This window comes from Vidua macroura, chromosome 21 (assembly GCF_024509145.1).
Source record: "Vidua macroura isolate BioBank_ID:100142 chromosome 21, ASM2450914v1, whole genome shotgun sequence".
In the NCBI taxonomy this organism is placed as follows: domain Eukaryota; kingdom Metazoa; phylum Chordata; class Aves; order Passeriformes; family Viduidae; genus Vidua; species Vidua macroura.
The window spans coordinates 1,703,627-1,727,082 of record NC_071591.1 but is presented as its reverse complement, the minus strand read 5'-3'; the positions used below and the strand labels follow the sequence as shown (position 1 = coordinate 1,727,082).

Sequence of the window (23,456 nt, the reverse complement as noted above, 5' to 3'; positions counted from 1 at the left end):
TTGTGTTTATTTCTTGAGTACAAGCTGGAGAACAGGTAGGGGATACAGGTATGGCTTGATCTGTGTTCCAGATTTTGTTTTACTTACAGTTTCTGTTAAAGCCTAACTCGATAGGATTTCTGAGACTTTTGGCTACCTGGAAAACGTGTTATTACAGGAACTGCCCACTGCTGTTTGACTTACAGAAATACTGTATTCTCTTTAAAGGCCTCTATTTTAAAGGTCAAGGACCTGAGCAAACTTATTTTTGTGTACACAGTAAACAAATTAAGCGATGAAGATTGGCATAGGGGTTTCCTTCCAATTTCCAGCCCTAAGTACAGTGTTTAGTAGCACACACCAAATGTAACTCCTTTTTTCTTGGTTCTTCCACAGCATGTTTTTAAAGCGCTCTGGTTGTCTGGTGAGCGTAGCTCCCTGTTAGTGTTTGAATCCTAATGAGAGAGCAGCTCCAGCAATAGGTAGAGCATCATCCCCAGGGTTTGTTTAGCTGCTGGCTGCACTGGCTTCCTCCCAGCCTCCAGCCCATGCTGTGTCCTGGCTGCACAGCTCCGAGATGGGGCTGGTGCTGGGGCAGCGTCAGCTGCGGCGCGTGGATGAACCAACTGTTCACAGTTAATTCATTCCAGCAGCATTCCTGTGCTGGGCTGGCTGAGGCAGTGTCAGCATTTCTTTTATGAACTGCAGTTTCCCAGGACGGGCTGCTTGTTTCTGGGATGGAGAATTTACTGATTACAAGAGCCTAAAATTAGGGTTTTGTTCTCTGGCAGATAGTTCAAATTCGGATTGAAAGCAAAGTTATGTTGGCAATAGCTATCAACCTGTTAAAGATTGTTAACAAAGATTGCATTAGCTTAACTCTTGTCTTTTCTCTGATGCCTGGTTTTGCATACAGTGTGTCATGATTCACTCTTCTCCCCTCTCTGTAAGGAGAAGGGTGGAATTAGAGACACCATTATCTCCAAATAACAATATCTTTTTTCTTTCTGGCTCTTGAAATTAGTGGGAACATCTGTGGCTGTCAGTGTGTTGCAAAATGAAAGGAAAAGTTAGACTTGTAGTTGTTATTTTTTATTGATTACTCTTTAGTCATCCTAAGTGTGTATTTTCACATGCAGTATTCCTCTGGCTTTCCTGCTTCATTTTGAATGCCAAGGACTTCTTGTTGCATTTGAGAGTATGTGTTGCACAGGGAAGGTGGGTAAAGATCAGACATGATTAAGCAGACTAATCATGTGATACGTGAGAAGAAAAAAGATTGCTACTGATTGCTTGTATGCTATTTGTTTTTTTGGTTTTTGTTTTTTTCCCAGAGCTGTGATAAAACACAGGCATTGACCTGGAGCGTTTTCCAGGCTTTTTTTCAGGACTTGGAATGTATTTTAAAACAACAAGTGTGCACTAGGTGAACTGTACAGGTAGAAAAACCCACAGCTGTCCAAGGCTGTAGGAGCTCAGTCTTACAGAATGTTGGGTTCTTTGTCATTACACAGCTCTGCAAAGTGCACTGTAAAGCCTCTGAACTCTGCCACAAATTCCACTGTTCACCCACACTAAGATGCTAATGATGAACACTCAGAAAGCAGAACTTTGTATCTTTAAATTGAACCATACTGGATTTGTTGTTAAGCTGTGCATAGAGCCAGAGGAATAGAAACAGAAAATACATTATATTTAGGTATTTCAGCCACCTCAGTGTCTTTTCTGCATGTCACCTTCTCATTTTCCATGGTTTTTAACGCTGTACTTAGTGGTTTCATATTTTGGAGGATAGAAGATATAAGTTTGTTTTGCATGCCAAGCTTTCTGAGTTTGCTTATTAAGACAAATGAATTACTGTTCTTCAGTGATTTACTGAATATTGCTGTTCTTTATCTGGTGCATTCTGCATCAGATATATTGGAACTTTGTGGAATCACTTTAGGAACTGTAGCTGAGGTACAAAAGCTGAGAAAGATATGAATGGGGGAAAAAACCTTTTCCTCTCTGGTTTGCATACCTGTTCTCATGCTTATTCTCTTTTCTGCCCTGGAAACCCAGAACTTATTTTTGTGTTGTATTTACCTGTAAATTCCGTGCTAAGGATGCTACATCCGCTGTTGACTCCCAGGTTGAAGAAGTTCATGCCCAAAATATTGATTTTTCCATTCACTCTCTGTCTTTTTGTGTGGTCATGGATGTTCTAAGCACCAGAAAATGGGTGTTCCTTGGAAACTGAGTGAGACCAGCCATAGTTAGGAGTGCCATGCTTCACTTGTTGCACATGTCTCAAGATGGCATTTAAGCCTCAGCCTCTTCCAGTAATGTAAAATTGAAGGTTTTCTGGTTTTCTTTTTTTTTTTTTTCTATATACTGTTTGCTTTAAGCTCTTTTAAATTCATTCTGGCAGAACTTTGAAGGAAAGCTTTGATCACAAGTTGCAGGTCAGGTGTCAAATATTTGGGAAAGGGAGGGAAAGTAAAAGATAAATGTTTTATAAGTGTGTGTAACTAATCTGAACTTTTGGTAGGTCTGTTTTCCAGTTGGTTAAGATTTTAGTCATGGTCAATGGGGTCTCTGCTGTTCCTCTGCACATTATCTTGAGTAGAGAGTAAGGTGTAACAGCAATGAAGAGGAATTTCACAGAGAACCAGAATTTTAAGTAAAATTGAAAGCAGTGACCCAAGAGCCAGCTGTGTTGACTTTCTCATCTTCCAACTTTCTCCAACAGTTTGTTGTGTGAGGAGAGGCCAGAACACCCATTTAATTACACAGATGAGCAAGGAAAGAGGTTGGTAGAAGTTTGCCTCTCTGTACGTGTTTTACCCAGACACTCTGTCTCCCGTGGAGGTGTAAAGAAAGCTTCAGGCAAACACTGCCTTATTGTGGCGTAGTTTTGTGTCAGGAGCTCAACTGTGCTGAATTCAAAAGCTCCTATTTTATTTATGCTTAAACAAACCAAAGCCTCTTTCCATGATAGGGATGAGACACTGGCTTTCTGAGGGACATCAAAACTTGAGCTCTGTGCTTGGCTGAGGTTTTTGGTCCTAAGCTGTGAGAGCAGAAAGCTTTGGGTCTGAGTTCAATTGCAGGTATTGCTGAAGAGCACTGTCACTGCTGCTGTTTGTTCTTGGGGTTTGATTCCTAAGCCACTCGAAATTGCTCTGCTGGTCTTTGATGTGTGCCCTTCTAGGCTGGCCCTTATTTTAATGAGCTTGGAGGCTTTCTGGTGGTGATTCTGCCACTGTGAGCTTTCTGATTCAGGTAAAACAATCCATGTGGTAACCTATATGGAACAAAGTGATAGCCAGGAATGGAGGAAATTAAATCCATGCAAAGCAAAGTGTGAGGATATAGAAATTTTGATTAACTTCAGGCAATATTTTAATATTTGAAGACTACTTTAACACCTCCAGCGTTTGAGCATTAATCCAGTGAACCCCTGTGGCTGATTCCAGCACAGTTGGGTATCTGAGCTTTGCTTGCTGCTACATCAAAAGCTTCTCTCAGTTGCCTGCTCCACTGTGCCCTTTCCTGTGCTCTCCTGTCTTGTGTAATTTCATGAGAGTTCTGCTCACTGTTCGACTGGCAAAGTTGGGCTGATTGGGACGTCCTGGTGTTGCAATTCTGTGTTGTGACACTGCTGTGGGGTTAGGCTGGGCCAGCTGTGCCCCAGGATCCGCGTGGGGTTTGTTTACACCACGCTACGCCAGACACGGAGCGTGGAAAAGCACGGCAAGCTTGTTATTGAATTGAAGGTAATGTTGGGGAAAGGTGTTGGATTGAAACTCTTGGGAAATAGGAGAAATTAGCACTTGAAGACAGACAGACTATACCAAAATAAAGTGCTAAAGTGATCCTTGCCTGGATGATCTTTACAGCTGCTTGTGATCAAAGCCTGCTCCTCTACTCCTGCTGTCAGTGTGGAAGATGAGTTTGCTCTGTTTGAATGAAAACAGTAAAGCCAAAGGGGTATTTAGTGTTTGATGCTTATTTTTAGTCTGTGTTTCAAGATCTTTGATTTAGGTATTTTCAGAGATCTGTGTCTTATATAGATGGCGCAATACAGAACTTCTGTAGAAATGTCTTAATATGAATTCTTAAAACAAAAGCATCTTTAAGAACTCTGCCCTACCTTTAAGATACATGTGAATAATACCAGATAGACACATAGAGTGTGCAGAACTTCCCAAAATGCCTACATTTCCCAGCCAGAAATTCACACTGAAAGGGGATCTTAAAATGGTTTTGAAAAGGATATCTAAGTACCACACATGATTTTGAAAATAAATCAAATAATCACAGATGTGTTGTCATTCATGAACAAACCACATCCATTCTTCCTCTTACACTCTGCTTCACTTGTTCTCTGAAACATGTTCCAGGATCATGAAGTAATTAGATTGGTAACTGGTTAGAAGTTGTCCTCCTGGCAGCCTTCATGTTGTATTGGCAGTTGTGGGGAGAGCATTGATAGGAATAAAAGCAGGCTTTGCTATTTCTGGTGTTTTGTTTGTGGTTCAGGCAGGAATGCTGTGAGCTGTGCCAGGTCTCTGTTGTTTGGCTGTACTGTTGGAAGCCAGGTTGGAATGGTGCTTCCAGGCTGGAAGGCAAAACTGGAGGCTGAAAAAGCATTTGAGTTTGGTTATGCTTGGGAGTTTGTAAAGACCCAAGCCATTGAGATAAGGGTATATTTGGGTTTCTGGGAAATTTAATCACCCATTTTTATCACAGCAGTCTGTTTTGAGCCATGAATTCTGGGAATCTGTGCTGTAGAGTTCAAGGTGTGCAGCTGAACTTCACCTTTTGTTCCTTTCTTCAAATGCCTCTCAGTGCCAGTTCCAGCTTTTTAAAATCCTCTGTTGGCTCTGCTTCTCAGTACTGAGCCAGCCTACGCTGTTCTTCCTGCTTCTTGGAAGTCTTTGCTTTTATTGCTCCTTATAGTACAGAAGATTCAGCATAGATTCATGAAATGCTCTATGTCCCAAGGTTTCAGAAAAAAATATCAAGAGTTACGTCAAACTCTTGTTTGGGTGAACAGAATGTGACTACAGCATACAGTGAGCTCTGATAGATAAAACTAATTTTTGCATGAACATAGGTGAAGGCAGGTATTAATTGAAGGAAGTAAATGGACTTTATTGTGCTGGCCTTAATTGTCAGCAAGTAGAGTGTATGTTCCAGGGCCCTGTTTTGTGTGATGTGTAGAAAGTGGTGACTGGCATAACCATGAAATACTGCAAAGAGTTTTATTAACTTCCCTTTTGTGAGCTGCGGAAACCAGTGCTGTAATAGCATGTGCTGCTTAGCAAGATGAAGGCAGGACTTTGAGTGTGCACTGAGAGAGGAGTTGGAGCTTGGTTGTGCTGTCGGATGAGTTAGTTTTTATAATTAGTCAGCAGGTTTCTGAAGAGAAACATTTGAGCATTTTAGCATGAAGTTTTATATAAGTATTTTTATGATTTTTGTTTTTCAGGAGTTTATAACATATTTAATCTCATTCATGAATCGAACTTCCTTTTTAAGTCATGGATGACAAGGCTTCTGTTGGAAAAATCAGTGTCTCTTCAGACTCGGTATCCACTCTTAACAGTGAAGATTTTGTCTTGGTTTCCAGGCAAGGGGATGAAACACCATCTACAAATAATGGTAGTGATGATGAAAAAACAGGACTGAAGGTAAGAACCAATAACCTGAGTTTGTTCCCTGTTCTTCTAATTCAAACTAACCATAGAGAGCTTAAAGAGGGACTTCTTTGTTTTACTTGACAAAAGGGAGAACTTATTCAAGAACCAGTTTTGTCAGTAATTTCTTCACTGCTGATGTCAGAGGTGGTAATTAGGTTTTGGGTAAGAGCTCTCTCCATCACTAGCTGTAGGTTTTTTCCCACTTTGCAGAATCCTTCCTGAAGTGCTTAAGATGAAACAGACTGTCAAGAACATGGAACTGTGATTTTATCACAGCTTTCAGGTGGAAAGCAATATTAGCATACATGGATTTGACCGTATCTGTTAATTCAGAGATAAGCTGAAGTTTTCCCCAATGTGAAATCTTCTCTTTAAGAAATGAGGAAGAGTAGTTATAACTAACAACTTGGCATGAATCTGAGAACAGGAGCTCTGTGTGAAAGGCTTGTGAGAGCTGGAAGGGCACTGACATCTTCTCACTTGTAAAAGCGCTGTTCTGAAAAGAGACCCTTGTTGCCCTCTGCTTTTTTTTTTTTTTTTTTTTTTGCTACTTAGAGCAACATTCATCCCAATTTGTATTTCAGCAGTTTTTAAGAAAAGTTGCACAAGTAAGGTAATCACTCCAAATTCCATCACTTTAATGTGTTGAAAACTGGATCTTCCCTAGAGTGAGTAGAGCTAGTGTGTTCTTTGTGGGAGATGGAAAGAAATACTCCACCATTGGAAGAAACTGATGTCTGTCTACAGCTGCATCTATGTCTTTAAAGATGATAAGAAATCCTGTGTTCTGCCTGTTGGACTGGGTGCTCCTCTTTTCCTTTGCAGTAGTTGTAGCAGAGACTTTATTGAACATTTCTTGATGCTTTTGCTCTTCTTGCTTTTACCTCCCAACTGCTTTGTTTGTTTTTCTTGTGTTCCTTTGAGTCCTGGGCAAGACATGCTGTTATAGTGGCTCTTTTCTTTTACACAAGACTTCAAATAAATTCTGTCAGTCAAGAGTCTCAAGACTGATCTTTTGCTTAATCTGGCAAAAAAGTTCACGTATGTTTTATGGTTGTAGAAGATGTCACTTCACATCATAGAATAGTCTAAAAAATGTGAACATTTCTTAAGCATGGAGCCTGGTGATCTGTGAAATCACCTGAAAGGTTGTATCCTCATGCTTGTCTTTCTTCATGCTGCAAATACCAGCAGCTTCAAGATCAGTATCAGCATCACTACTTAGGAATTCAGAGTAGTCTCATAGAGGTACTTACCTTGAGAATGCTTCTGTGGCAGTGTCTGCAATCAGCTCCTGAAGCATCGTTTGAGGGCCCAGGAGACAGACATGCTCATGTCAACCAGCTTCTCTGTTCCATCCTGTTATCCCCAACGAAAATTTGGAAGCATGAAATGTGAGCGTCTGCAACACTTCTTGCTCCACATGGGAGCTATTTGTATCACTGTTTGCCCCCAAAGTGGTTTATGAAATGCTGGCTACAGGTGTGCTGTTTCTCTTGATGAGGAAGGAAGAACATGAGCCCTGCTGCCTCCTGATCATCAGTTGTAAAATAAAGTTATGCTGGTCTCTGGTTTGGCACTGAATGCCACAGAGCTTTCCAGGTCTTAAGCTTCTTTATGAATTTGGAGCCAGGACTGAGCACGAGCCTTGAACAAAGTGATTCACCTTCAGCTTTTCAGTATTCCAGTGTGGAGAGCATGTGCTGTTGGTTATTGGCTGCAATCTGAGTGATTAATGGCAGTTTTCTACCTTAAACAAGCACTCAATGTGCAGTCTAAATTCTCTCATAGAGGGACCTTCCTGTTAACCTCCTTCCTTCTGCTTAAGGAGGAGAAAACTTTCAGCAGAGGAAATGGGAAGACTTTTTAGCTGTTCTTAGGGACAAAAATTTGGGTATTTTGGTATTGTTCTGCAAGAAAAGAGACATTCTGCCATAGCCTATGGCTTTATTCTTGGTATTTTTTTTCCTCAATTTGAAAATAGCCATTCAGTTGCCAGTGAGGTGGAGTAGTGGAGATGGTCAGAGGTGTGTTAAGAGTGTTGTCACTGTGGTATCTGAAAGTATTTCAGTAGTGCATGAAAAATGAATGTTAATAGTACAACATGAGACCTGAGGTTATGTATTTCATAGGAACAGATGAGATTTTTATTTTCAGGCAGAAGCAGTTGTTTTGGTACTTATAACTAAGTTAATTTGTAGGTGTCAAACCCCATTTTCTTTCATGTGCCCTCTAAGAAAAGCAAAAACTGAGTTCAGGTTTTTGTTTGAGCAGGTATCTCTTCCTGGTGCTCTGTTTCTGTAGAAAAGCAGTTTGAGGATGTTTCATTTGCTGATGAGCACAGTCTGAGGATGGTGCTGGAAGTTCAGGTTTGTGTTTGCTGAATGTGACAGGCTCTGAAATTTGTACATGGGGCCTAAGGCTCTCGTTTCAAATTTGCTGATAATGCTACATTTTTAAGTAATAGTGCAATGGACTGAGTTAATGTAAGTTTCTGTTTGGCACTTCTTTTCTTCCTCAAGTCCAGAGAGAGGAATATTATAATATAATTAGGAACCATATTTTTCTTCAGTTGGTTGTAATTCATAAACATGTTTTTGCTTTTTGTCAGTGCTGAAATACTTGGTTCAGTTTAAAAAGGGCTTGTCAGTGAATGTTTTCCAGAAATACAGTTTGCCTGCTGTCTCTGCTTTGCAGTGTTGTTCCTGTGTCTGCTCGTGCCCACTGGCAGTGGGACTGGGCTGGATTTAGGAAAGCTTTGCTGCTGGAGCACAGTGTGGAGCAGGAGTTCTGAACTCCGGGCACAGCAAGACCTCTCCCAGCAGAGGCCAGCAGCACATGCGTCAGGAGAAGGGAGTAAATCACAGTTCTGATAAACCCCCTGGTGTGCTAAAGGAAGTTTGCTACCTCCTAGTTAAAGGTTAAGTAAAATCAGTTTTGAGTTTTGTGAGAAATGGAGAAAGCCATGATTAGGGTAATGGTTTCTTTGCTCAGCCTCAAGCATTGATCAGGTGCATCTGTTATTGTTCCCTTCTGCCCTTGGTTCTGCCAGGCTGGCTCTGGTTTTGGGGCTGCAGTAGTTTCTGTAAACTAGAAGTTACTCTAGGTTTTTTAATACATAGCCTTTGAAGGGGCTGACAGGGCACTATAATTAATTAATTCTGTTTTGTTGCAAAACATGTAAACTCCATACAGTAAAGGAACATGGTGCATCCTCCATCATCATCATCATCATCATCATCTTCATCTTTCTGAGGATTGCCTGTAAAGACCTGAACAACAAACCTGATGCTTGAAAACCTTCTGCCTTTGATGACCCCATGCTTGTGCAAGATTTTTCCACAATGAATCCTACAAATAATACTAAAATTGTTGGGAGGAAAATGGAAATCTGTGGATTTCTGTAACTACTTTCAGGTTACAGATGCCTCACTCTGGGGGAGTACAGCTGAGTAAGGCAGTTTCCCTGTCCTGCTCCTGGCAGGTGATCACAGCACAGGAGTGTATTTTAATCTGTACAAAAAGTGACATTCTGTTTATGTCAAGTTCAAGAGCATAAATGCCTCTTGTTGTTACTGTTTAGATTCTGTAGCAAAACAGTAACCAGATTATTACTTTTTGGGCTAGTTGAATAATTTGGATTTTAGTAGCTGGTGTGTAGCCTGTTAAATCAGTGAGTTTACAGCGAGGTAAGAATATGGAAGTGCTCCTAGGGTTGAGTTTTGGTGTCAGCAGGAATAACCAGCAGCTGCAGAAGTGTTAGAAGCAAGTATCTTTTGCTGATGGCATCTGGTAAATACTCTGTAAACTTGGTCACTTCCCTATTAATTGCAGAGGAATGGACAAAGAGTTTCCTTAGAAGCAGTATCTAAGAGCTTCCTGAAATGAATGCCTTCATTCCCTTTCCACTTCAGGACCTTATTTCACACTGTTGAGGTGGCTTCATGCTTTCATGTTGACTTCAATGAGCTCAAAGTCAGACTGCAGCTGAGCGCTAGGAAACAAAGCAATGCTGTTACTTCTCCTCAGCATGATGGCATAATCTTGTTCCAGATGCTTCTCCTCCTGTCAAACCTTGCTGTCTTGCCCATAAACCATGTAACATATTTAATTATATTTGTCCCTGTCTGGTACTAATCTGAGAATTGTTACAGCCAATACTGTGGGCATCTGTAAGTTTCTCTGTCAAAGGTGGTCTTTGTAGTTGGTGATTAAAGACTTGTTTGAAAGTAATCTCCTCGCTTTTTCTAGTGTTAGAAAATTCCCACTTTGAGTTTGTAGATTTATTAGAGCAGGGAGGATATAATCCATGCTGGTGAGCATTTGCACCCTGCAGTTTGTGTTTATGGTTGTAACTGGGTTAAATTTGTTGACTGCTGCTTTGACTGGTAAATAAAAAGCAATATGAATGACCCTGTGCCTGAGGGGTGTTTTTTGTTGTTTGAACAGTCTTTTATTCTTTTTTGTGTCCCAACTCTGTGGCTCTCAGATTGTGGGGAATGGAAGTGAACAGCAGCTGCAGCGGGAGCTCGAAGACGTGCTGATGGATCCACCCATGGAGGATCAGTCCAGTGACCGGGACCCTGGAGAAGTCAGAACTGATGGAGATGGGGAAGAACCTGTGGTCCTTGAAGCATCAGCATCCTCTACCATTAACCCAGTGTCGGTGGCAGGACTCCAGAAACCAGAAATGAGCTTGCCAGTGAAACCATCCCAAGGAGGTTAGAAAAAAAAAAAGAGGGGAATGCCTGGTAGTATCTTATGATTTTTTGTGGGGAAGGTGAAGAGAATTTAGGTACAGGTGTGGCCACTAGCCTTTCCCCATGTCTCACATTATAATCACTTAGTGCAGTAAATTCCAGGTTATGTATGTGATGCAAGAGTTAATATCTGCTGAACTGTCCTGTATTCTGAAAACACTGCTGTACCAGCCCTGAGATTTGTGCACAAATATTAAGCTTACTTGCCTGGCTGTATAAAATATAAGTACAGGGCTTTCCTATAGTGTTTTGACGTGGCCTGACTTAGCTGTTCTCAGGCTCTTTAGTGTTCTGTTCAGTGGGCAGTCAGTGCCTGACACTTCCCGTGCGGGTGCCTTGCCTTGTTTCTGACGTTCCCCCTCGTGTGCTGCCCTAGACTGTGAGGATTTGAGCCCGTTCACGCCCGTGACGGACGAGGACAGCGTGGTGTTCAGCAAGCTGACCTACCTGGGCTGCGCCTCGGTGAACGCCCCGCGCAGCGAGGTGGAGGCCCTGCGCATGATGTCCATCCTGCGCGGCCAGTGCCAGATCTCCCTGGACGTCACCCTGTCCGTGCCCAACGTCTCTGAAGGGACCGTCAGGTACGGGGCTCGCTGCTCTGCGGCTGTGCCTTCGTCTTAGCTCCTTTGGAAAGCAAACAAGCTGGTGGTTTACCTGCCAGGAGACTTGAGCAACTTGGATTTTCTTTAGTGGGAGAAGTGGGTTTAATAGACATCTGTGAAAAGGGATCCTTTGAATTTGTTTACCAAACACTCTGCCAGAAAGTACTGTGATGATCCAAGCTATCCCCAAAGCCATAGTGGGATTGGTTATTGATGGACACTTTGGAAATAGCCTGGAAAGTAGTTTGGAAAATGTCTGATACACGAGGCCTAACAGAGGTGGGGCTGTCCACTGCCAAATACTAGTGTAACTTTTGGAAGACTAATCCCTGAAAACCGTGGGGAAATTATTGGTGGAAACATTTGTGGCTTTGTATTCTTTTGTGCTGTTCAATTTAAACATCATTATTGTGGTCATGCTTTGCAGTAAATGACAGGATCTAGTTTTTGTGGTGTACTTTCTCTAGGAAATATGAAATTGTTAAAGCTTACAAGTTATGTCTGGCTGAAATAATTCTTCTAAAGATGCAAGCTTGCTTTTTTTTCCCCTCTCTCTATTTTAACAGACTTTTAGATCCTCAGACAAACACAGAAATAGCAAATTATCCAATCTATAAAATCCTTTTCTGTGTACGAGGGCACGATGGGACCCCTGAAAGTGATTGCTTTGCTTTCACTGAAAGCCACTACAATGCAGAACTCTTCAGGATTCATGTCTTCCGATGTGAAATCCAAGAGGCTGTAAGTGCAAGCTTTTTGTCAAATGATAATTATGTACATATAAATGTTATTACTGAAATTTAAGTGAAGCTTTTCAGGCACTTCAGAAGTAATGTAATTCATCCATCAACAAACCTTAGTTATGGGGTAAGAATGCATGGTTAACAGTTTATCCTAAGAAGCGCAGAAAACCAGTTAATTAGATGCTAAAATGGAATTCTTTTTGTACAATTTGTTGTGAATTAGGTAAAATCCAGGTAGGTTTCAGCTGACACTTGTGCACTCTGGCTGCAGGTGAGCCGAATCCTGTACAGCTTTGCCACTGCCTTCCGGCGCTCTGCCAAACAGACCCCGCTCTCAGCCACTGCCACCCCCCAGACCCCCGACAGTGACATCTTCACCTTCTCCGTGTCTCTGGAAATCAAAGAAGATGATGGGAAAGGTTATTTCAGGTAGAGATTCTTCTCTCGTGCAGCCTATGGTTCTGTTGGAAAGTGAGTGAATAGAGAGTGTGAGGCTGAGCTGGTCGTTAAATTCCTTTTTTGAGAGTTTCCTATTCTAGTTTAAATGAATCCCAGACATAAATATTTTTGGGAAATAATACAGTGATAAACCTCTGGACTGGGTAATCTTGGTTGTTGAATTGAACACTGGTGCTACCTGCAATGTGCTTTTTCTATTTTTTTTTATTGTCTTCAATGCCTTTTAAGTTGTGCTTAAAAGCACAACCACAATTTTGCTGTTTGTTCAGCAGCAAAATTGCTGCTGACGCTGAAAATGCATCATTGTCACTGTTCTGCTGGGAATATTGGTGCTGAGGTTTCAGTGTGTGATTGGCACTCAAGTGTAGTTTTATGTTTTCCCCCTCTTTTTGCAGCATTTAGAAGGGCTTCTCCAATGGATAAAAAGGGGAAATAGTGTGAGGGTTGGTCACTCCTTGGCTCGTTGGTGTCATGTACCCCAGCAGCCACATCCCTTGTGAGAGCAAGCAATATACAGTTTCTTGTAGGTAGTACTGTATGTTACATGGGGAATCAATATTTAGAAACTGTTGAAATTAGCTGGAAGCCTCACAATACTGACCTCCACAGTATAAGTCCCCAGTTTTTATTTTGTAAACTGTGTCCTTGGTTTTCACCTAAATCTGTTGCCATTTCTTTCATGTTACTGATCACAGCATGCAAGGAAGAAAGATTTTTGAGTGCTTTGGTGCAAGGAGCTGCAGCAGTGTCTGATGCTGGGTTTGGTATATGCAAGGAATGCAGATAAATTGAGAATTTTTTTTTTCTTCCCTGATGAATAACAGTGCAGTTCCCAAAGACAAGGACAGGCAATGCTTCAAACTCCGCCAAGGGATTGATAAGAAGATTGTGATTTATGTGCAACAGACAACGAATAAAGAACTTGCTATTGAAAGGTAATGTCATCAGCTTTTAAAAGATTCTTTATCCGTTTAATGTTAGTATTTTGCCTCTGAGGGAGCAGGTTAGTAATTATTCTGTGGATGCTCCATTTGTGTGATTTAGTGCCACACTTTTCTTGAGTGTGGTAAACCAGAGGATGAAGTGGAACTTACCTGTCTCGGCCAAAAGTCCTTGTGAAAAGGCCAAAATGAAATCATAGAAGAGGTCCTTGTGTTTCATCTGATCCTTGTCTCTACTGAAGGGTAAATTCTATGAAAATATATCTAAAAAACAAAAAAAAAAGCCACCAAAGGAAGGGCAGAAGACTACAGGCCAGGTGTTGTTGTGGTATAAGGAACCCTTGTTAGCAGTGACTTTAAAATGAAGGTAATAGAACAATTCCCAGGCTGCTGTAAACAGGGTAGAACCATATTGTAAATATGCTTCTGAAATCTTGCTCGACATTTTTGATGTTGACTTGACATTGTTTTGCTGGACAAGCTTGATGCTGATTTCAAATGTCAGGGTTTGTTGATGTTTGTCAGTGGATTCTGGGCTGTTTGTGATGTATGACAGCAAGTACTTAGATAAGAAATGCTAATGGTTTGTTTATGAGCATGTCTAATTTTTGCAGTTACATTTTTTTGCCTGGCATTGCAGATGTTTTGGCCTTCTCCTTAGCCGTGGGAAAGACGTTCGGAGTGGTGACATGCACCTTTTGGATTTGGTAAGGATCTTTCTTAACAAAATTCAGTGAGAGTTTTGGTTATGATTGTGCATGATGTCAGGATGGACAGAGAACACTTCTGCAGCTGTTGATGGGAATTGATGCTGTAGGTTCCACTGTTGAGGGTGAGACTGGGCAGCTGAGTTGAGTCCCTGCCTCTGCTGCTCAGTGAGAACATGACCTGGTGCTTGGTCAAGGGACTTGCCCAGTTTTACAGTCAGTCATCATTGTTCTCATTCAGGGGCCTGAAATAAGAAACATAGAACCTTATTTTTAGACATGCTGAATATTAAAGTGCTGTGCTTTGAACACAGAAAGTTTTCCAGCATAGTTACTAGTGTGAGAATTGAGGCCTGAGGGGCTTCGAATATAACACTGAGAACTAGTGGGTGCTTTGCTCTTATGACTCACTTTTCTCTGTAAAATAATGATAGAGATCATTTGACTTCACAAGTGTGAAGTGACAACAAATGTGCTAGTATTTATGCTGTACATAGTGGCTGCTCAAAAAGGTTTAATACTACATGAATAATTTTGTTTTCTACCAAGCTTTGGATTGCCCAGAAAATAAGGTTGTTAGGAAGACAGACAAGCTGAACATTAGATAAAATATTGGTTTGGTTTTTAATGACTGAATAACACATGTTCTTGTCTACACATCTGTGAGCTGAAAGTTGCTGTTAAATGGCCACCTCCAAAACTACTGGTCATGCTATGTACTAATAGAATCATTAGTATTAATTGGCCTTTCTATGTTATCAGCATGAGCACCAAGGATTGCAGGGGAGCTCTGTTATTCCCTTCAGAATTTATCTCAGCTGCAGACTCTGTCACATGGACTTGCCCTTTCCTTACCAGTGCAGTAGCTCTCTCACAGGGCTGGCACTACATAATGTAGAAACTTCTTTAATTAAAAAAAAACAAAACAAACCCAAAACCATAAACTTACCTTGTTTCCAGGAGTCCATGGGTAAAAGTTCTGATGGGAAATCATACGTGATCACTGGGAGCTGGAATCAAAAGTCTCCACACTTCCAGTTTGTAAATGAAGAAACACCAAAAGGTATGGATGTTGCCAGGTGTTATCCCTAGGCAGGAAAGCTACTTCCATAGTGGGCATTGGATCAGTTCTATTTTCTCTTCAGAAGAATTCCACAAAAGGCTTTCGCAGGATGGGATATAGTCTCAGAAAGTAGGGTGCTAAATACCACATGAAATTAAAAAAAAAAAAAAAAAAGACAAATAAAAGCAAACTGTGTTCAGTAATATGCTGTAGGAACTGTGTCCTAGTAGGAGGCTCTGCAGGTGTAGGGCAGGATGCAGGTGCTCTGTGCACAACTGGAGCTTTTCAAGAATCCCATTGAGAATTGCACTAAATGACTTTTGCAGGCACTTGCTTTGCTCAGTGTCTTGTGGTCAGTTCAGACTTTTCCAAACCCAAGTTTTTAATTAAACAGAAGGATTCCTATACCTGTGAAAATGAAAGCAAACCATTCCAACTGTCATCCAAAAATAGCTGATACTGCATTGCTCTCTCAAGTCCTGAAAGAGACTGCCATTATTTCTTTTAAGATGTCAGCTGAATTATCATCTTTTCAATCTCTTGTCACTGTTGCGTGCCAGAGGTTGGGAAGTCAATGGGAATTGACTGGGCAAAGTCATGAAAGTCAGCTGTTGGCACAATTTGGTGCTGGAGTGGATGCCATCCTGCCTGAAGGACACAATTTATCATTCCCTGCCAGAGAGATCTCGTAGGTCACTGAGCTCTCTTGCCTTCTGTTGGAGCAGGAGGATGTGTAGTCAGTTTTTGGAATGTCACAGCTGAGATGGTCTTAAATGTCTTTAATATCATGGTATTAAATACTTAAGTAACTCCTAAAACCAAAAAGAATTGAAGTGTAGTTAGGCTGGATGGCAAGAGATCTGCACTGTGCTGTTAAGTGCACAGATCCTCTCTAATGTTTAATGAAGGTTTTGGATACATTTCAGTGAGATATGGAAAAGCAGAATTTTTATTCTCTTTAACAAGATCATTTTCTTGGCTTGAAGGCTGTGGTTTCCTTACTCTCTGGTGGATAGTGCATAGTGATCCAATTTCCCTATTTTGAAACTTGTAGAGTTTTGAGATGTGAAATTAGGGGGGAAATCGATTCTGAAAAGGAAAGTTTCCTTTGTTCTTCCATGTTACTGGGAAAGGGGTTAGGGAATGTTTTATTTGAAATACTTCTCTTCATATTGTGGCTTCATTTTCTCTCTCTAGATAAAGTGTTGTTCATGACCACTGCTGTGGACTTGGTCATAACTGAGGTGCAGGAGCCCGTTCGATTCATCCTGGAGACTAAAGTCAGAGTTTGCTCACCCAATGAGAGGCTGTTCTGGCCCTTCAGCAAACGAAGCTCAACTGAAAATTTTTTCTTAAAATTGAAACAGGTAACGTGTTGAAAATACAGAAATAAAATTGACAATTAATAGGCTGTTTCTCCCTATGATTGCTGAAACCTTTACTAATATAATGTTCATAATGCAACATTTTCCTCCTGATTCAGAGAGGTAAAATAAATGCACTTCACTTTTAGAAAAGCTGTCCTTCATTGTGCTGATTGTTGCTGGCTATCTGCAGTTCCCATAGAGAGCCTGAAATAGCTTTTTTGATAGCTTTGATGAGTCTGCAAAGTTACAGAGAGGCTTATGGATTTTCCAGCCAAACCACAGTAAGAAAAGGAAGGGAGAATTTATCTGCAAGCTGAGACTTGCTGCCATAAGAGTATAGAGGGATAATTGTGTAAAATTAAGGGTTAAGAGAAAAAAAAGAAGTCCTTACCGTAGTCCTGGTGACATGGTATCTGATAGATCACTAAACTCATTTTATCATGTAAATTGAACATTTCTTTTGAAGCTTTTTTAGATGAGCAAACATCCACGTGAAATTCCAAAGGAAATTATTTTTTGTCAAAGTCTATTTTCCCCTTCTGCATGGTTGGAAACTGAGATTTCACACATACCCCAAATTTGCCCCAGGGGAAAAAAAAATTCAAACAACCACAAAAAAATCCCTGGAACTTGTTAAAAATTTTTACTGTTTTTTCCAACTTACTTTTTTACCCATCTCCTAAAAATGGAAGCATTATTTCTGTCCAGGATATTCCTAATAACAGTACAAGACAATAACCTAGTCTCAAAATAAGGCTGATAAGTTGAAAGTCCAAGTCACTAAAGAGATCATGTACTTGAAATAACTGCTGTTCTTCTGCTCTAGAAACTCTTGGTCTGAAATGAAAGTCCTGTTTAAAGAACTGGAAATGTATGAAAGCAAATAACAATGTGGATGTACCTGCTCTCTCAAGGCTTAGCAATTCTGGGTGCAGCCCAAAAAGAAAGCAGTGTTGGAGTCCTAATTTCTTGCTAAGTGTTCTTATTTCAAGAGGTTTTGAGTTAAGCAAGAGGCTTTTCTTCATTTTTTTTACACTTGCCTTTAAGTGCTAACAAAGAATGGCATCTGGGTAGTAGCAAAGATGAAGTTCACCAAGGATTCTTTTTCTATGTAAAGAAAAACCCCTTTCCTTCAAAATTTAAGGTGGAAAAAATCTTCATGGATGAGTTCAGCCTTTTTATTTAGAATATTTTTGAGGTGGAGCATGTAGAGGCTGTTGGGCTATAAATATTCTACAGCACCAAAAGGTGCCTTTTCTGTTTGGCAGCTTAAAGGAAGCTTATCTTACTGAGCTAATTCTGGATCTTTTGTCTTACCAAATTCACAGACATTGTGACTTATCTTGGCCAATTCTCTTTTTCCACAGACACTGTCAGATTATCCAACTTCCAGTGTTTACTAATGGAAGATTATCAAAACTCGTAGTGGAAGCAACAAATATAGAATGTACTGCCTGATAAGCCTGGAAGGGAAACCTGTTTCTCTGGAGTCATGATTAGCCTATTAAAAGTACAGCTGTGTAGAATTGGCTTATCTTACTTTGGCAGGGTTTCTTTATTCGGAAATGGTGAAAGCAGAGGGATTTTATTTGCTCCGATTACATTTAGTGATTTAGTCATTTTTAGTTTTGATGTATTTCTCTTCATTTTTAATGCTCCAAAGAATAAAATCGAGCACTGGGAGCTTGGTGTGGAGTATAATTATAAATCTTATTTCCCTCTTTTCTGCTCTCTATTTTTATTCATTTAGGAAAAAGACATTCTAAGTCCTTAAAATGTGTTAAAATTTTAGAACTGCTTCACAAAGAAAATCCTTCTTGAAAGGAAAGTACCAAAGCATTGAAAATTATGGAGAAACAGGGTCACAGAGTAGACTTTGGGACTCAGCAATTTGTGTTCCTGCAGCAATGTATACACAGAGTTGGAAGCTTTGCTAAAGACCGTTGCCATGGGAAAATCATGGAATTCCAGACTGGTTTGGTTTGGAAGGGACCTTAAAACTCATCTCATCTTGTTCAAATAAATATGAACAAATTTTTAAGACTACTTTTGCCACCATCAGTATCCCCAGAAACCTTTTCTATTTTAGCTCATTTTATAAATTCTCTTTGAAGAAGAATTTGACATAATTTTAAAGTTTTTGCTTTCAATTTTCCACTACTGTTTAAATAAAGGCAAAGTTGCTGCATATTGAGGGACCTTCATCTCTTAGACCACAGATGCATTTATAGCTTTAAAAATCTATGCATTTGTGTCCAGTTCATTTATGGTTGGAAAGCTGAGCTCCCTGTGGATGGCAGATCCAAGTGACACTTCTGCCTGTGGCAGACACTTTGTGCCTTTGGGTGCAGCACGCTCCCAGCACATTTCAGGGAGCACTGACAGCCTGCACCCTGCATTAAGTGTGTTCCAGGTATGAACATTCCTCACTGTAGAATGGGATGAAGTTGTTCCTCAGCTCTCCTGTTCTGGAAAGAGAAGGCAGAGCCTTAAGAAGTGATCTGACATTCGTGTAGCTTCCTCAGTGAGATGAACCTTGTTTCCTAGATAAAGCAAAAGGACAGGAAGAACAACTCGGACACTCTGTATGAGGTTGTGTGCCTGGAAAGTGAGTCAGAGAGGGAGAGGAGGAAAACCACAGCCAGCCCCTCTCTCCGCCTGCCCCAGTCGGGGTCGCAGGGCTCCATGATCCCATCTCCTCCTGAGGATGATGAAGAGGAAGGTAAGAAGCTCCTGTGTTTTGTGGGCCTTCAGAAAGGGCAGTTGGTGAATAATGTGGTTATAAAAGATGTAGGCTCCTTTCCAGTCAGAATCTGCCTGGTTGAGGGGTTCTTTCTTGCTGGAATACTGCAAGATTCCATACCCAGTGTCCTGGCATTCCTGGTCAGCCTCTCCCTCGTCTGGCACGTCAGTGTCCCTACTTTTCTCAGCCCAGGCCTCTTGTGTGGTGTATTTGGGACAATGTGAAAAAGAGCTTCTAAAAACTGGGGATTATCATGTAGCTTCTGCCCCTCCCTGAGCAGCTGTGAACAGGTTTGAGAGCAGAAAGGAGAAGCTGATGTTATTTGGAAGTGTCAGCAGGCAGTGTTTTAGTGGAGAGTCAGACATCTGGGAGAGATGAAACTGCACCAGGACTTGCCCAGCTTGGAACTTAATGCATTTTCAAGAGCAACTTCTACTTTTAAAAAACTATTTTAAAGCAAACCATGGCCACTTTTGAGTATAGAAACATCTGGACTTACAGCTGTGAGATGAAATGGAGATAACTTGGGTTTCTGCTTTTCCTGCTGGTCTTCCACGTGGCCTTGGCTGAAGTGTCCCTTCTGTTCTCTTGGCAGACAATGATGAACCACTCTTAAGTGGTTCTGGAGATGTTTCCAAAGAGTGTGCAGAAAAAATTCTTGAAACGTGGGGAGATCTGCTGTCCAAGTGGTAAGTGTCAAAATCACATTCTGAAAATTACACTTGTGAATATTCTCATTCTGTTTGCCCCTTCTGCTTGGAGTTTCTATTTCCAGAGGCCATTTGATATAAGATTAGTTTGGGTTTAGTTCTCTGTCCATCCCCACAACACGCCTTATTCTCTGGCTTGATGTTTTCTGATTTCTTTAGAGGGTGTTATAAATATTTTAATTTTTGAGTGCATGCTTAATGTATAAAAATTCACTTATGCTGTGTCTTTAGTTGGTTCTGTCTTAAAATTCTACTTTATCTTCAGGTTCCTTGGGATTTTGTTAAAGGAAAACCTAAACTAAGTAGTCTAAAGAAAATGCAGCTCTTGCTTTGTCTGTTCTGCACAGATCACTTCCATTCCTCTTTGTAATTCTGACTGGGTTCACAGCCAATTTTTCCTGCAGCTGTCACATCTTAGTGACTGTAGCTTAAGAAATGGGAGATTTGGACTTGGATAGAGAAGATGTTTTTCCTCCCTTATCTAAAGGAAGGCTCCAGAGCCTGCCAAGAAGGAAGTACATGAGCTCTGCTGTTTTTCCCTGGAAAATGTCAGTGTACAAGAAGAGTGTTTCTTGACAGTCCAAATGCTAATGCAACACAGTCCTCCTTTGATGAGGGATTTTTTTATTCATCTTGAAGTAGCCTGAGCAGTTCCAAAGTGATGCTGATTGTTGTAAAATTCAGGGGTTTTGTTAGGTTTTATTTTTTCCCCACAAAGCGGGGTGGTGGGCAGCATGAGACTGAGCTCAAACAGGCTTCATTTTGGCTTTAATTGTGGCCTTTTGCTTCCTGAAGTCAATGAGAAGAGGGCAGGGGCTGTACAGAAGGTCAGAGGTTGAGTGGGGTATTGGATCTAAGGAATAAGACAGCAGAGACTGGAGTCAGTCATGCAGCTTAGATGAGAAAAGGTATTGATGTCATCACTCAGACAGGAATCTCTTTAAATTAAGGTTATAACTGTTCAGTATTTTCTGCAGTTATTGTTGTTTTCCTTCCACTTTGGTTTTGTACTGATGGACACATTTGTAAGAGGGGAAGGCTGTACTAAAATGATACCTGGTCCCTTTTCCCTCTCCCAGATTTGGAGAAACATCTTTCCCAGATGAGCTCTCTGCATCTGCTACTGTGAGAAAGTTTCTTTCAACTTGAATTTTTTTGTAATTCTTCCAAGGGCTCAGAGATAATTAAGCCACCTGACTCCCATTGGAAATGTTTTGGCAGCTCTAAGAGGATATGAAATGCTTCTGTGCTAATGCTGGCAACAGCTTTAATATGTGTTAAAGGGCTTTCCTTCTTAACTAAAAATGCGTATTTGGAAGCAATGATCCTCCAGCTTTTAACATAAGAGGATTGAAAATCATAAAAATCAGACTTCAGGTAGTTTCATGCTAGTTTCTTAGAATTGTGTAATTAGATTTGCATAGTAATTAAATATTTGGTATTTTGTGATACCGAAGAATATTTGGCTGATGTTTCATAACTGCTGAGTCACACAATTTTCTCATTTCAAAAATAGTTGGGAAGAATCCAGGAGTGTGTAGCCTTTAGTCTACAGCCTTCATGACTGTATTCATTGGAAATACTGCTGTACTTAGATTCAGGCAAAGCAGTTCTATAGGCCTTTACAGAAACACTGAGTATTTTGTATATAGGAAGTATAAAAGCATAATAAATGCTCTATATGTCTATAGGTGTGACTGTGTATTGATATAAATGTAACTACTGCATAAATATTATTTTTATTTTAGTTGATTTCTTTTAGAGAAAGCACAGTGAAGGAGGACATGATGGTCCTGGGTTCTATGCAGTAAATACTGATTTAAATGTCTACCTTGTTAGTCTCTAGATTATTGTCAGAACACTCTAGACTAGAGAAAGGCCACAGGGAGTCCCAGTCTATGTAAAATTATCATCCACATATCTGTTAGACCTACAAACATTAATAAATGCCAGTTTATTAAGAACATAATGCAGTTGATGTGACACAAGTTCATTTTTCTGCCTGGCTTTGTCTGTCAGTTCTCTTGATCATTTTATCCAGAAGTTTGCTTTTTAGTAACTGCTGAAAAATAGTAATTTCTGTGATTTAAGGCATGTGTCTTTTGGGGATTTTTATATATAAGCCACAAATGAGCTGTTCAGCTTAACGTGCTGTAAGTGCATAAATTATATGTAGGTTTAGTTTTTACAACTTGCAGCGCTGTAATTTATGAGCTGTCAGTGGTCTCGGTGGAAGGAGCTGTTCAGCTGGGGCTGGCTGGTGCAGCAGAGGCTGCTCTAATGCAGGGATGCAGCTGGATAACCATGAGAGGTGATTCTCCGAGCTCTGACTGACCCTCCCTCCCTCCCTGAGAAGGTCACCTCCTGCTGGGAGCCTTCTGCAAACTGCTCATTTTGGGGTAGTTTGAACTTGGAATTTACACGCTGTGACCTCTGTCCTCTAGTACTTAATGGAGTGTTTTGATTTGTTGAAATATAAATTTATATATAAATTTATATATAAATATATATATAAATTTATTATATATAAATATAAATTTTTATATATATAAATATATAAAAAAGTTTATATATTTATATATCTAAAAATATAATAAAATATAAATATATATATTTAAATATATAAATATATATAATTATAAATATATATAAATATATAATTTATATATATGAATATATATAAAAATTTATTATATATATAATATATTATATATTATATATAATATATATATTATATATAATATATAATAGATAATATATATAATATATATAATATATATAATATATATAATATATATAATATATATAATATATATAATATATATAATATATTATATATATAATATATATATATTATAGATATAATATATATATAAGATATATGTAATATATTTTATATATATATATATATATAAATTTATATATAATAAATTTATATATATATATGTATAAATTTAATGGCAGGCAAGAAAATAGTTTGGGAAGTAGTTCTCCATATTGTATTTATTTTTCATGACTCGAATTTCGCTCGGAGGTCTGGGGTGCGTGGCAGTTGTGCCGTGTGTGGTGTTCCACATCAGTGTGATGCTGTGGCTGTTGGGGCAGTAACTGGGCTCTCCCCTGTGCAGGCACCTGAACCTGAGCGTGCGGCCCAAGGCGCTGTCGGCGCTGGTGCGCAGCGGCGTCCCCGAGGCGCTGCGGGGCGAGGTGTGGCAGCTGCTGGCAGGGTGTCACAACAACGACCACCTGGTGGAGAAGTACAGGATCCTCATCACAAAGGTACCCTGGCTTTTTTCAGCTCTTTCCCCACCCCCCCGTTTCTTAAAGAATGGGAATAAGGTGGCTTCAGGCTTCTTGCCTGTGTGTACCTGAATGTATCAACGAGTGGCTGTGATTCAATTCTCCAGCAAAAACCCTGACAGAGAGCTGCTGGTGGCATTACACTGCTTTCCTTTTATAGTCCTGTTTCACTCAGCGTTCCGAGTTTGTAAAAAAAATAAGTATCCTATTAATTGCTTTCATAATGGACAGATTAATTTTCTTTGCTTGTTCGGCTTTTCTGAATGGAAGCTGAATTTTGTTGTGTTGTCTCAGTGCTTATGCAAAAAATCCAACACTAGTAGAAATTGCAGCCTTTTTTGGTACAAAGAAAACAGAACAATGTGGATGTTTTTGCATTGGACAGCAGTTTTGTG

The 23,456-nt window shown here is 40.1% G+C and overlaps 1 protein-coding gene across 3 annotated transcripts in view; it reads left to right on the top strand.

Moving 5' to 3' along the window:
• RABGAP1 (RAB GTPase activating protein 1) overlaps positions 1-23,456 on the top strand; it is a 62,115-nt gene that overhangs the window by 969 nt on the left and 37,690 nt on the right. For 2 of the 3 annotated variants that reach the window (XM_053996075.1, XM_053996074.1), the window contains exons 2-13: positions 5,456-5,657; positions 10,156-10,387; positions 10,803-11,007; positions 11,595-11,769; positions 12,043-12,200; positions 13,055-13,165; positions 13,812-13,878; positions 14,839-14,941; positions 16,139-16,308; positions 18,856-19,030; positions 19,647-19,740; positions 22,890-23,040. In XM_053996075.1, the coding sequence (XP_053852050.1) occupies positions 5,508-5,657; positions 10,156-10,387; positions 10,803-11,007; positions 11,595-11,769; positions 12,043-12,200; positions 13,055-13,165; positions 13,812-13,878; positions 14,839-14,941; positions 16,139-16,308; positions 18,856-19,030; positions 19,647-19,740; positions 22,890-23,040 (1,791 nt within the window). In that variant the 5' untranslated portion in view covers positions 5,456-5,507. The remainder of the gene's footprint in view (positions 1-5,455; positions 5,658-10,155; positions 10,388-10,802; positions 11,008-11,594; positions 11,770-12,042; positions 12,201-13,054; positions 13,166-13,811; positions 13,879-14,838; positions 14,942-16,138; positions 16,309-18,855; positions 19,031-19,646; positions 19,741-22,889; positions 23,041-23,456) is intronic. The other variant, XM_053996076.1, reaches the window with a different exon arrangement.